Source organism: Hyla sarda, chromosome 2 (genome assembly GCF_029499605.1).
Source record: "Hyla sarda isolate aHylSar1 chromosome 2, aHylSar1.hap1, whole genome shotgun sequence".
NCBI classification, from domain to species: domain Eukaryota; kingdom Metazoa; phylum Chordata; class Amphibia; order Anura; family Hylidae; genus Hyla; species Hyla sarda.
The window spans coordinates 220,585,824-220,599,938 of record NC_079190.1 but is presented as its reverse complement, the minus strand read 5'-3'; the positions used below and the strand labels follow the sequence as shown (position 1 = coordinate 220,599,938).

General features: G+C 41.2%; 1 protein-coding gene across 4 annotated transcripts in view; it reads left to right on the top strand.

The window, feature by feature from the left end:
- Positions 1-14,115, top strand: part of GTF2IRD1 (GTF2I repeat domain containing 1) — a 228,391-nt gene that overhangs the window by 200,903 nt on the left and 13,373 nt on the right. For 3 of the 4 annotated variants that reach the window (XM_056556430.1, XM_056556432.1, XM_056556429.1), the window contains 5 exons: positions 5,040-5,102; positions 7,662-7,727; positions 9,748-9,931; positions 10,249-10,307; positions 10,541-10,606. In XM_056556430.1, the coding sequence (XP_056412405.1) occupies positions 5,040-5,102; positions 7,662-7,727; positions 9,748-9,931; positions 10,249-10,307; positions 10,541-10,606 (438 nt within the window). The remainder of the gene's footprint in view (positions 1-5,039; positions 5,103-7,661; positions 7,728-9,747; positions 9,932-10,248; positions 10,308-10,540; positions 10,607-14,115) is intronic. The other variant, XM_056556431.1, reaches the window with a different exon arrangement.

Genomic DNA, 14,115 nt, shown 5'->3' with positions numbered 1-14,115 from the left:
ATAACCTTTAACATGCATTGCCTGTGTGGCATTAACCCTTTTCAACTGTGCAGAATCTGACAACAATCTAACTGGACATTGCTCAAAAGCATATCTGTAAACCAGTATTAAAAAGGTAGAATTTTTATTGTTCCTAATCTCTAGGCTATGTTCTCCAGTTGCAATTGTTAAATGCAAAGACAGGAATGGATTTGAAAAGAGAAGTATCGGTTCTTCCTTTAAAAGTATCCTACACAGGCTTTGCATTTAACAATTGCAATTAAAAATCTGAAAGTGTGAACACACCCCTACTTCCCTTAAGAAACACGATGCCAGATATTCCTGCTGGCTGTTTATCTCCAACACCCTATAGAAGTACAGTACCTGTTGTGCTGGGATAAACAGACATGTTATTGAATGTAGGAAGAATATAGACGGCACTCATCAGGGTAGTTGCATAAAAATTTCTTTAATGTGCAGACAGTAGTGCGGTGTCAGGCAGGTGTCATGGCAGGAACACCGAGGACCTCAGCGTAGAGATAAAAGCTCTGTCGTACTTTTGTAATTTTTCAGACCATACACGCCCCAGGCGTAGCCACCAGTGATATACCTGCGTGACATCATCAAGGGGCGGGAACTACAAAGGTGCAGTATCATAAACATGTGTATTAAAAACAATTAAAAACACAAATCTTCTGCTGAGAATGAACACTGGCAATGCATATATTTCAAATAAAGATACTTCAATCCAATTTCTCATATAAGCCCAACTTTCCTTGTGCTTCATTCAGTACGCATGATCCAGCGAGCTCTGTCTGTAAAAGGGTCTTACGTCTATCCATTCCATCATGTCAGAACACCCTTTCGATGCCGAAAAAGCATAATGCTGATGGCTCCCCATTATGCCTTTCCCACATATGTTGAATAACTCTAGGTGAGCCCTTTTTAGTGCGTAATGAGTAGATGTGCTCGCGGAATCATCATGTGCATGGGGTGTATGGTGCTTCCGATATAAAATCGTCCGCACTCACATCTCAAACCATACACAAATTAAGTTCTTTTACAACAGAAAAAATCTTTACATTGGATGCATACTCACAAATGAGGGCACCACTAAGGTACCACACTTAGGATTACCTCTCAAAGTTAACCAATAATTTTTTTCTTCTTTGTCATGGCTTGAAGAAAATTTACTGCAGGTAAGGGTATCACCTACATTTTTCACTCTCCTGAAAGCTATCATAGGATTATGTTGCTTCAGATCTGTTAAAGCGGGATCATTCTGTATTAGGAACCAGTACTTCTGGATTACTGATTTGATAGTGCTGGTCATTGGACCATATTTAAAAGAGAACATAAATCTACCAGATTGTGGGCCTCTCTTGTTATTTCTTTTTTTAGTTGTTTTAAGAAGCTGATTCCTATCTTGTAATAGTGCCCGACTATATGTTTTTTCCAAAACCTTATGGGGATACCCCTATCCTCTAGTCTTCTAGCCAACTCCACAGCTTGTTTTAAACCCAGAGTCTGTGCCGTTAATTCTCTTGAGCCTTAACATCTGCCCATATGGTATGGCTGATTTTACATGCTCTGAGTGGTAACTGCTGTAGTGCAGGAGGGAATTACCCGCCATAGGTTTTCTATAACCAGTAGTTACCAGCCCATTATCGCCAACAAACACAAGCACATAAAGGAACTCAAGCTGTGTAGTACTGGTGTTATAAGTGAAGCTTAAATTCATATTGTTATGTGTTATGTGGTGGACGAAGTCTGCCTTTGAGCCCGACCAGACGATCAAAATATCGTCCACAAACTGGGTGTATCCCTTAAGCTGAGAAGATAAAATCCCTCTCAAAACATGCCACGAATAAATTGGCAAAAGTACAGGCCACCGGAGTACCCATAGCCACTCCAGAAGTCTGCCTATACCAAACGTTATCAAACGTAAATGCATTGTTCGCAAGGATCAGGGACAATGCCTCACAGACCAAGTCCACCACCAGTTGACTCCTGTCGAATTTTTTAAGTAAACCACGAATACAATTTACCCCTAGTTCTTGAGGGATACTTGTATAAAGTGACTCTATATCAATAGACGCCAATATATCTCCCTTTTCACACTCTTGACCACTGAGTACAACTAACAACTCATTTGTGTCCTTATCCAAAGTATCTTTTAACATAGGTCTTAATAAAAAATCTACATATTTGGAGATACTCAGTTATGGAGCCCACCCCGGAGACACAATAGGGCATCAGGGGGGCTTCCAAACATTTGTGTATCTTGTGTAAAAAGTACCAAGATGGATATTTGGGAAATGCTGGTATAAATTTAGAGGCCATCTCTTTGGATAGGATCCCCTTTTCCGCTGCACCCCTAAGGAGGGTTTGTAACTTGGATTTAATCTTACATGTTGGATTGATTTTAAATTTTTCATAGTAAACCAGATTTTCTAGTTGTCTTTTCGCTTCCTGTATTTAGTACTCCTCTGTTAGCAACACAATATTGCCGCCTTTATCGGCTTTTTTAAAGATGACATTTTTAATTGATCTTAACCACATCAAAGCTTCCTTTTCTTCCTTACTCAGGTTATTAGCATCTACAGGATACCTTAAAGCCTTCATTTCCTCCATCACTTTGTAGTAGAATAAATCTAAATTACTGCCCGGAGCAATAGGGGGGCAGAGCTGAGATTCAAAAGGGTACTCTTTTTTTTTAATCAACTGGTGCCAGAAAGTTAAACAGATTTGTAAATTACTTCTATTAAAAAATCTTAATCCTTCCAGTACTTATTAGCTGCTGAATACTACAGAAGAGTTTATTTTCTTTTTGGAACACAGAGTCTCTCTGCTGAATCACGAGCACAGTTCTCTCTGCTGACATCTCTGTTCATTTTAAGGTCAGAGATGTCAGCACACACAAATCAACCAATTTTATTGCTGCCAGGCTACTTGTTTTTTCCGTTTGTAATTTCTTTTTGCGGTTTTGGTTCTTCCTTCCACGGCCTCTTCTGATGCGTCTCCTTCAGGCTAAGTTTGCACTTGTTTTTTTTTTCTGGCAGTTTTCCAAAAACTGTAGTTTTTGAGCCAAGGCCAGAAATGTATTCAAAAGGAATAGGACATATAAAGGAAGGACTTATATTTCTCCTCCCTTAAAGATCCACTTCGGACTTTGGCTCAAAAACTGCAGTGGCTGTATTCCAAAAACTGCCAGAAAAAAAACAAGTGGACACTTAGCCAAAGGGAGCTCCTTTTCTTGTTCCATCAAAACAGCTCCAGCATTAGTATCCAAAATTGCAGATCTGGATTGTCCTGATTCATCTGAGTTACTCGACTCTGACTCAGTGGTTAGAAAATCTGTTTTCTTCGTTACATTTTTGTGTTGTTGTTGAGATTTAAAGTCCTGTTTATGTTCAGGGGGATTTTTGCTGCCTCCTGCTTTCCATACCTTTTTTTTTTAAAATAATTATTCTGTTTAGAAACTCTTGTATATCCTGTGAAAATTTTACCGGTATCAAAATCTGTTTTGTCACAAACAAACTTATCATGTTTTTGTTCCTTGATGTTTGTTTGCAGGGTGATGTTTTTTTTTCCAATTTTTTATTAAAGCTGTGGAATTGTGCTTCAGATAGTCTAGTTTGTAGCTCTCATTTGGCTTTGCATAAGGCATTTGTTGTTGTTGTATATTCTGATTCTTTCCACTTTCGCAGTAATGTTATCATATCACGATAGTAATTCAGGTGAATATCCTTCCAAGCTTGTACAAACGTATCATCTTCCAAAAACTGGGAGAGCTCCTTGTAGTTTCTGAGACCTCGTGGGATTAGATTGCATTCTTCATATGATTTAAGAGACTTTACTGTCCAGTATATGCGCATTTCTTCATCAGCTAAATGCAGAATTTTCTGTTCCAAACTTTTGATGCTCATAATATGCAGAACATCTTTTGCATTGCATACAGTGAAAAAGTCCTCGGTGTCCCGCCGACACCGCATTGAAACTTCCATATTCACACCTGCGTTATCTGCATCTTCATCCATTATAAGGTGAAGTGATTGCACACTCAGGTGCAAAAATAAAGCCGTGTAAAGAGGACTGCAAGTCCCAGCGTGCTCAGGAACATACAAGATGTGAACAACGTAGAATATTGTAATCACGGTGCATACACAGAGGCAGGTGAGTTGAATGAAGCAACCTTGGCTGTATAGGTGGTCAGTCTAGAGAACGGCAAGACAGTTCCAAACTTGGATTGGATTTAAGTATCTTTATTTGAAATATATGCATTGCCAGTGTTTATTCTCAGCGGAAGATTTGTGTTTTTAATTGTTTTTAATACACGTTTTTGATACTGCACTTTTGTAGTTCCCGCCCCTTGATGATGTCATGCAGGTATAGCACTGGTGGCTACGCCTGGGGCGTGTATGGTCTGTAGAAGAACGGAAGTACGACACAGCTGTTACCTCTACGCTGAGATCCTCAGCGTTCCTGCCATGATACCTGCCTGACAGCGCACTACTGTCTGCATATTAAAGGAACTTTTAAGCAACTACCCTGGTGAGTGCCGTCTATATTCTTCCTGCATTGAGACATGTTATTGAGTTGAAAAATTTGTGGTCAGCTGACAGTTCTAGTATCTCTGTGGTCTGTGAAGTGGAATAGAAATTATTTATAAAGGGCCTGAAGCAGTAACTGAACTAGGAGGAAGCTATAAACAGGTGCTGGTCATGCTGCTAATTGTAAAACATGAACACTAGGCCTTACGGAGGGAGCAGGCTCAGAACTGGTGTAATCTGACATGGTTCATGCCTTCAGTACACAGCCTGCTTGTCGCATTCACTTCTATCTCTACAGAGGGCTGGCATTGAAAACATAGGATACATTGCTTCTTGAATCAATGTGAACAATATGCAATATGGGAAAATCAGCCAGTATATGGGTCATTACCATTAATTCTGCATTCTTTGCAATTATAATTTTATATGAAAATGACAAACAATACAAACATTGGGCCCTTGCATATATGCTTTATGTGATCTTTTTTTCTTTTTGTCTTCATTTAGTATCTGAAAAAGGAATAACTGATGACTCCAGATTTAACAGAGTGGAAGAGAAACGCCTAGATGGTAAATATATTCTGGGTGTTGCATACGCAGTATTAGGACTTTTTTTAAAAGAAGTTTTATGTTTTAAATCCTTAACAAAAATGATCACTAGACAGACCTCTATTAGAAGGAGCTTTAGGGAACCTGTCACCACTTTAATACTGCCATGAGTCATCACGGTGGTCCCTGCTGACTTCTGCGTACCCTACTGGTCTTGGTTGATAGATCTCTCCCTATACCTAAATAGGGAGACATCTATTAAAGGAGATATGCAGTGTAAAACTTTTATGTCCCCTTGTGCCCGGGCTGCAAAAAAAAAAACTTGAACTCACCTTCCTACGTTCCCCCGTTGCCCTGGTATCAGCATCCCGTTCCTCCGCTGCTGCTCGGCTCCGTGCTTCTTAGGCTTGAAATGTCACACTACAGTCAGCGTATCGCCGGCTGCAGCGATGTCCGATACCGGAGGAACTTAGGAAGGTGAGTTAAAGGGGTATTCCAGGCAAAAACCTTTTTATATATATATATATATATATATATATATATATATATATATATATAAAATCAACTGGCTCCGGAAAGTTAAACAGATTTGTAAATGACTTCTATTAAAAAATCTTAATCCTTCCAATAGTTATTAGCTTCTGAAGTTTTCTAACTGCTCAATGACGATGTCACATCCCGGGAGCTGTGCATGATGGGAGAATATCCCTTGCATGATGGGAAAATATCCCCATAGGAGCTGCACAGCTCCTGGGACGTAAGTCATCAGAAAGCAGTTAGACAGAAAACAGCAACTCAACTTCAGAAGCTAATAACTATTGGAAGGATTAAGATTTTTTAATAGAAGTAATTTACAAATCTGTTTAACTTTCCGGAGCCAAATGATATATAAAAAAAATTTTTTTTGCCTGGGATACCCCTTTAAAGTTTTGTTTTTGCAGCCTGGGCACAGGGGGACTTAAAAGGTTTACGCTGCATATCTCCTTTAACCAAGGCTGGTGGGCAAGGAGAAGCTGCCGAGGACTGCCGTGATGACTCTTAATTCATGCAGCATGAAAAAGATAACAGGTTCCCTTTAAGATGCCCCTTTTGAACAACATCAGGGGATAATATTGCACACTGTAGCATATATTAAAGGGGTTATCCACCATAAGGTGACCTTAATACTTACCCGCCAGACAGTAATGGACATGCTTAGGAAGGATCTGTGCTTTTCTTGGGGCTAAATGGCTGTGCTGTTGCTTTCTTTTTGTGAAAAGACTATTTCCTGTTGGAGTTCCTTCCCTCCAACTACAAGTCCCAGGATCCCTTGTTTGTAAGTGTGAATTCTATTTTCTCCCTCCCACACATCAGTCTTCAGCACAGCTGAGCTCTGCATGCTGTTCCTCAAACTACAATTCCCTGCAGCCCTTTGGAGAATGATCTCCTTCCTACCCAGCGGTTGCTCAACCCATTGTAACATAGCCATGGTCCCTTTCAACACAGTGATGTAATGTCTCTGGCTGCACTGCAATGTGGGAAATCTTAAGATGACACAAATTTTGTTTGCTGCTTAAAATAAGCATTGGGGGAAAGATCACATAAGAATTGTGAGACCAGCCATCAAACACAAGTACAGACACTATATTATGAACTACACTAACTTTACAGCCCTTGTAGCACAGTCAAATCAAAAATTCCTGGAATACCCTTTAAAGCACAACTGTCATCAGATTTTGACCCCCCAGACCACTATAATGGTGTTCCAGATGATTATAAGGTGACTGCAACCATACCTTTTATTGCTGGTTGTTCTTCTTTTCTTACTAATAAAAACCTGTTATCCAAAAGTCAGGCACAGTCGGATCACTGGCACCGCAGTGTCTTACTACACAGTGCAACCACAGCGCATGCGCCAGTCCTGTTGGCTCTATCGCGCGTGCGCCGCGTCCTGAATTGACAGAGCGAGCACTCTCTCCCGACATTTATGCGCTCAGTGCGCATGTTCTGGCTGTACTAGAGGCAGTGAGCGGAGGAGCGTCTGCCTCTAGTACTGCACATACTGCACGTTAGAGCCGACAGGACGGACGCATGTGGTGTGGATCCACTGTGTAGTAAGACACGGTAGTCCCAGCCTTTATAACACATAACCCATATTTACATTAGATGTAAGGTTTCATTTTATCTTTTTAATAAAAATAGAAGAATGGTGTTAACTGTACATATGATATTATAGGATCATGTTAGTGCCACATAGTTTTTAATGACATAGATAGTTACATAAATACATAAAAAAGCATTGTGAAATAGTATCAAAAGGATGACCCTAAGATTAATAGATCATAAAAGTACATAGGATACTGACCAACAGAAGACCACTCTCATAATGAAAGAAGCTACAGGACAAGCATGGGTCCTCCATTGTGTGTTAGTATACAATGTAACCATGGGATGTTTTTACCGTAGGCTTGTTCCTTTCATACCTGTACAAAAGGAACTTTATTTACGTAACTATGTATTCTGGGATTTACTGTTTAATGATAGAGATTTAAAGATGTAATAAATTAAGTTATTTATGTATTTATTTTTTCATGCATTAAGAAGGCATTGGGGACATTATTCGCCAACTAAGAAAACGAGTTGAAAACATATTTAATAAAAAATATGGTAAGTAATATTCTCATTTCTACTGTGTACTGTTTACATCTTCTCACGATGCGAACACCTTTGGAAAATCTATGTGGGATAATGAGTGCTGACAAACTATAGAAATTGTAAGGGTGAAAATACACACAGTGGCCCACATTTATCATTGTCTTTAGACAGTTTTTTGTGTCTAAAAAAGGCGCAAGCAGGGTTTTTTGCGCCTTTTTTTGCCCCTTTTTGTTTACACATTTCTGCTGATTTTGAGTTGCAATCCACTGATTTTGAGTTGCAATCCACTGATTTCGGCAATACACATGATATAGAAGGGATTTATCATTGTGCCTTTTTGTAAAAAGGAGCAAAAAAAGACTCAAAGCCATTGAAAAGTCTCTAAAACTACACCAGCCCAGACATTGTGTAGCTTTTTGGTGTATGTGTAGACAGAAATTTTAGAAAATGTGGACCTGCACAAAATTTATCAAAGCTCTTTTACCTTTGTAATAAATTTGGTGCTCCTACACATTATCAGCACACAAAAAAAAAAGGTGTAAAAAAATGCTTAACTTGCACTGCAATGATAAATGTGGGCCAGTATTAGCAGCCGCAGGTAGTGTGCACTGTTACCACCAGCTGCCATGCTGTACCTGAACTTGAAGTGGCAAGTCCAGGTGCAGCGTTAAAGCGTGAGCATCACCCATGTCCACAATTGCTATTTTCCGCTTTAAATTTAATAGGACAATTGACAATTCACATGTAGTTTTTTTTCTGTCTGTAAAAATAGTGCATGGTATTCATTTCTAATGTAATTTGACAATTTTATGTCGCCAAAAACTAACTTTCCAAAAAACATACTGTATTGTGGACATAAACACTCTAAAAAGAATGTAAAAAATTGGGAAATCTGAGGCTTTTTTAGTTTGAACAACAATCAAAGTAGTGGATACATAAGATAGTAGAACTGGGACATTTCCAAGTAGGTCAATGTTGTTTGAAATAAAAACTGGGATTGCCTTTACATGTACATGTGCAGTGCTCTGCTCTCTCTTATGATCCCATAGACAATAAATAGGAGCGTGCATGCTCGACCTGCCCCTCCATCCCGAGGTGCGACTCAGGTCCCCATTCTTATTGTCATGGTGGGTCCCAGTGGTTGGATCCTGCACAATCTGACACTTATCCTGCGGACAGAGGATAAGTGTTCTGCGTTACCCCTTTATCTTAAAAAAAAAAACACAATATTGTGTAGATTCAAATTAGTTCTAATCCATTAAAGGGGTTCTCCCCTAATGTAAAACTTATCCCCTATCCACAGGTTGGACCCCCACTATCTCCTGAACAGGGCCCCTTCTCTCCCTGAACATAAAGCTGAGTGTCGGCACAGCTCTATGCATTTTCAATAGAAGTTCCAGAGATACAAGAGCAATGTACTCTGATATATCTGGCACTTCCATTGACATTGTATAGAATGTCTAATGACAAGCTGCTGGAGTTCTGGAGATCGCGGGTGGTCCCAGAGGTCTTCTTCCCTGTGATCAAACACTTATCCTCTATCCTGAAAACAGGAGATAAGTTTTTAAGTAGTGGAGTACCCCTTAGGTAAAGGTATAGAATTCACAAGATTTCTGAATGTGTCCAGCATAAAATTTTTCTGCAATTTTGCTCTACAGTTCCTCTTTTGTGGAATTGGATCAGACAACCTTTTCACCTGCTTGCTGGCTGCCCTTCCTTGGACCACTTTTAGTGAATGCTAACTACTGCATTTCAAGAAAAATCCATCACTCTTGTTGTTTTGGAGATGTTCTGACCCAGCCATCTAGCCATTACAATTTATCCCTTTCAAAGTTTTTCAGATTGTGCCACTTGCTTATTACTTTTGCTTATAAAAGATTAGCTTTGAGTAGTCATAAGATAATCAGTGTTATTGACTTCGCACCAGAGATGTTAATGTTAGGTCTGATGAGTGTGTATGTTTTATATGTATATATATGTGTGTAATCTTTTCTTGTAATTTAACACTTTTAACACATGTTTTTTTGAACAGCAAAAGCAATTGGTGCTTCACACCCAGTTAAGGTGCCATATTCTAAATTCTTGATGTACCCAGAAGATCTGTATGTTGTGGGCCTCCCAGATGGCGTTTCGTTTCGTCGGCCCAACTGTTTTGGAATTGCAAAGCTCAGAAAGATATTGGAAAACAACAGTGCCATTCAGTTTGTGGTAAAGAGGTAATGCTGAAATGTAACATGTCTTGTTAATAAATCTGCTGCACTGTCAAACTTCACTTCTCCTGTGTATCATTACTTAGTAGCATAAGTCATTAAACCAGCATCCATTAGTCTAGGGCTTACACTGCAACTTTATGTGGTGCTACCAATTTATTTTAACTATGAAATGACATCTGCAGTCCACAAGACTGAATATTTCTGTGGACTGCAGCTGTAGCTCCGTAGTTAAAATGAATTAGTAGTGCTACAGAAAGTTGTAGTGTAGCCCTTGCCTTAATTTAAAACTATTAAATATCAACATCAACATTATATTGTAGGCCTGAATTGATTTCTGAAGGACTTAAAGAAAGTATGGCTGACACCACTGTTCCTGTAGGTAAGTCATAATACATAGGATTTCTGCATGCAAAAGTATTTTCATATAATGTACGTGGATCAGCTATTGTTTAAAAGTAACATACATATGACTACTGCTAACAAGCCTAAATATCAATATTATATCCAAATGTTATAAAGTAATCCCCAGTTTGAATCAATAAAACATTAGCCGTGCCGTCTACTTTGTAGTATGTGAATTTGGAGTAAAAAAATACTGCTCAAATCTTTTAGGGGTCGGTGAGAAAGATTGTCAAGATCCTACATTGGATGAAAGCACCAAGAGACCTAGTTTTCAAGGTAAATGTCTTTTTCTTTTAATAAACACATATGAAAACATATTATTTCTGCCTTATTTAAAGGAAACTGTCACCCGTTTACCCGCACTATAACCCCATACACCGGGTTATAGTGCGGGTGAGCAGGAGACCGATGCGGGGTCTCGGACTACTATACTGACCTGCAGTCCGGAGCCCCGATCCTTCGAAGGTCCCCCTCTTCCAGCGCTGACTTGCAATTTGAGGCGGGCCCGCTGGCTGGTTTTAAATATTCATAAGCGCTGGTCACGTGAGCGCTCATGCCTACTGAGTGCTCATTTGACCGGCGCTTATGAATATTTAATTCTAGCCGGTGGGCCCGCCTCAAAGCGCAAGTCAGAGCTGGAAGAAAGGGACTTTTGGGGGATCGGGGCTATGGACTGCAGGTAGGTATAGCAGACTCCGCATCGGTCTCCTGTTCACCCCACTATAACCCGGTGTATGGGGATATAGTGCGGGTGAACGGGTGACGGTTTTCCTTTAAGGCCTCTTCACTCCATATGGGTTTTATAGAAGTAGAGTTAAAGGATCATGAGCATGACCATGAGTAAATGATTTATTTATTTTTTATTTTTCATATTTTTATACACACTACACTAATATTTGTTCATTCCATGAGCGCTCCAATGTGGAAATCTGAAACAGGTAATTCTGGAACAAGTTTCCTTAGAACTTTGCATTCTGGCGTTCCTCTGTTATTCCTAGAAATGTATGAATTGCGTGTGGTATCAATTGGGGTGTGGCTAATAGTACTGTCCAATCAGAGCGGACAGTGCCAAACTGTAGGGACACACCTTTTTCATAAAGTGAATGGTAACACCCAGTTGTCACTTTATTCATACATTTTCAGGAGGTATAACAGGAACAGCTTAATTCATTGGAAGAACTTTTCTTAAAATATGTCAGATACGTGCATTATTTGTGGACATACACTGTAATATGTTGAGACATCCAGTTGTTGTGGTTTCAAAAGCTAAGATTATAAAACAGCCATATTGCCAAATGGAATTTTTTTCCCATATGATATCAAATCAGAATCTTCAGACTCCTTATCACCAACAATGAAGTCCAAAAGATTTTAGCAAACTCCTTGTCATTGTTAAGGAAAATAGGGATATTCTTTTACACTGTGTTAGGCAGCTTACAGCCAAGTCCATTTAATGCAAACACCAGGACAGGTCCCCGCACATGTGTTTAACCCCTTCACCGGTAGCGGTGATCGGGCCGGGATGACTGCTGTTATCTAACAGCAAGCATCCCGGCACATCGCCGAGGCGGGTCCTGAGACAACCACCCACCCCCCCAGCATGACCGCGATGGGCGCAAATCGCAGGTCAATTCAGACCTGCGATTTGCGCGATTCCGGGTCATACAGGTCACTGGTGACCAGGTGACCCGGAAAATAAGAGGGATCGGGGAGACACTCTCGATCCCCCTGAAAGGATAGGAGTTTGGTGGCAGGTGTGCCACCCCTCCTATCCCTGCTATTGTTCGGCCGGAGCGACCGACCTATAGCAAACCGGGGGGGTTAAAGTTCGGTTCCCTCGCTTTGCCCACCTATCGGTGTCCGGGCAAAACGGCGGAACTGTCCAGGGACCGGCGCCGAAGGTCCCTTACCTGGATCCCGGAGCGCGATCCTCCATGCGGGGATCTCCCACATGCGGCGGCAGCAATTCATCCGGGTCCTGCCAGGTGAGTTGTTGCCTAGCAACATCCGGAGGGCCACAGTTTACAGTGGTCTCTAAACCGTGCCCCTCCAGATGTTGCAAAACTACAACTCCCAGCATGCCCAGACAGCTGTTTGCTGTGTGGGCATGCTGGGACTTGTAGTTTTGCAATATTTAGAGGGGTTCAGGTTGTAGATCACTATGCAGTGGTCTCAAACTGTAGCCCTCCAGATGTTGCAAAACTACAACTCTCAGCATGCCTCAGTTTGCTGTCTGGGCATGCTGCGAGTTGTAGTTTTGCCACATCTGGAGGGCCACAGTTTAGAGACCAATGAACAGTGATTTACAACCTGAACCCCTCTAAATCTTGCAAAAATACAACTCCCAGCATTCAGGAACAGCATAAGGCTGTCTTGGCATGCTGGGAGTTGTACTTGTGTGCCTCCAGCCATTGCATAACTACATCTCCCAGCATGCCCTTCCGCAATCAGTACATGCTGGGAGTTGTAGTTTTGCAACAGCTGGAGGCACACTGGTTGGAAAATACTGAGTTAGGTCATAGAACCTAACTCAGGGTTTTCCAACCAGTGTGCCTCCAGCTGTTGCAAAACTACAACTCCCAGCATGCATGGTCTGTCAGTGCATGCTGGGAGTTGTAGTTTTGACCCCCCTCCCATGTGAATGTACAGGCTACATTCACACTGGCGGCAGATTACAGTGAGTTCCCCGCTTCAAGTTTGAGCTGCGGCAAATTTTCCGCCGCAGCTCAAACTCCTAGCGGGAGACTCAGTGTAATCTGCCTCCAGTGTGAATGTACCCCTAAAAATACTACACTACACTAACATAAAATAAAGAGTAAAACACTACATATACACACGTACACTGCCCCCCCTACCACCCCCCTTCCCCAATAAAAATGAAAAACCTATTGTACGGCAGTGTTTCTAAGATGGAGCCTCCAGCTGTTGCAATGTTGCAAAACAAAAACTCCCAGCATTTCTGGACAGCAATTGACTGTCCAAGCATGCTGGGAGTTTTACAACAGCTGGAGTCACCCTGTTTGGGAATCACTGGCGTAGAATACCCCTATGTCCACCCCTATGCAAGTCCCTAATTCAGGCCTCAAATGCGCATGGCGCTCTCACTTTGGAGCCCTGTTGTATTTCAAGGCAACAGTATAGCTTCACATTGCCTAACAAATTGCCTAACAATTGCCTAACAAATTTTGGGGGCTTTTTCTCCTTTTACCCCTTATGAAAAGGAACAGTTGGGTCTACACCAGCATGTTAGTGTAAAAAAATAAACATTTTTACACTAACATGCTGGTGTTGCCCTATACTTTTCATTTTCACAATAGGTAAAAGGGAAAAACACCCCTCAAAATTTGTAACGCAATTTCTCCCAAGTACGGAGATACCCCATATGTGGGCGCAAAGTGCTCTGGGGGCACACAACAAGGCCCTGAAGGGAGAGTGCGCCATGTACATTTAAGGTGATTTGCACAGGGGTGGCTGATTGTTACAGCAGTTCTGACAAACGCAAAAAAAAAAACACACCCACATGTGACCCCATTTTGGAAACTACACCCCTCACGGAATGTAATAAGGGGTGCAGTGAGAATTTACACCCCACAGGTGTCTGACGGATCTTTGGAACAGCCCACTGTTCCAAAGATCTGTCAGACACCAGTGGGGGGGGGGGGGGGGGGTAAATGCTCACTGTACCCCTCAGTACATTCTGTGAGGGGTCTAGTTTCCAAAATGGTTTGCCATGTGTTTTTTTTTTTTTTTTTGCTGTCCTGGCACCATAGGGGCTTCCTAAATGC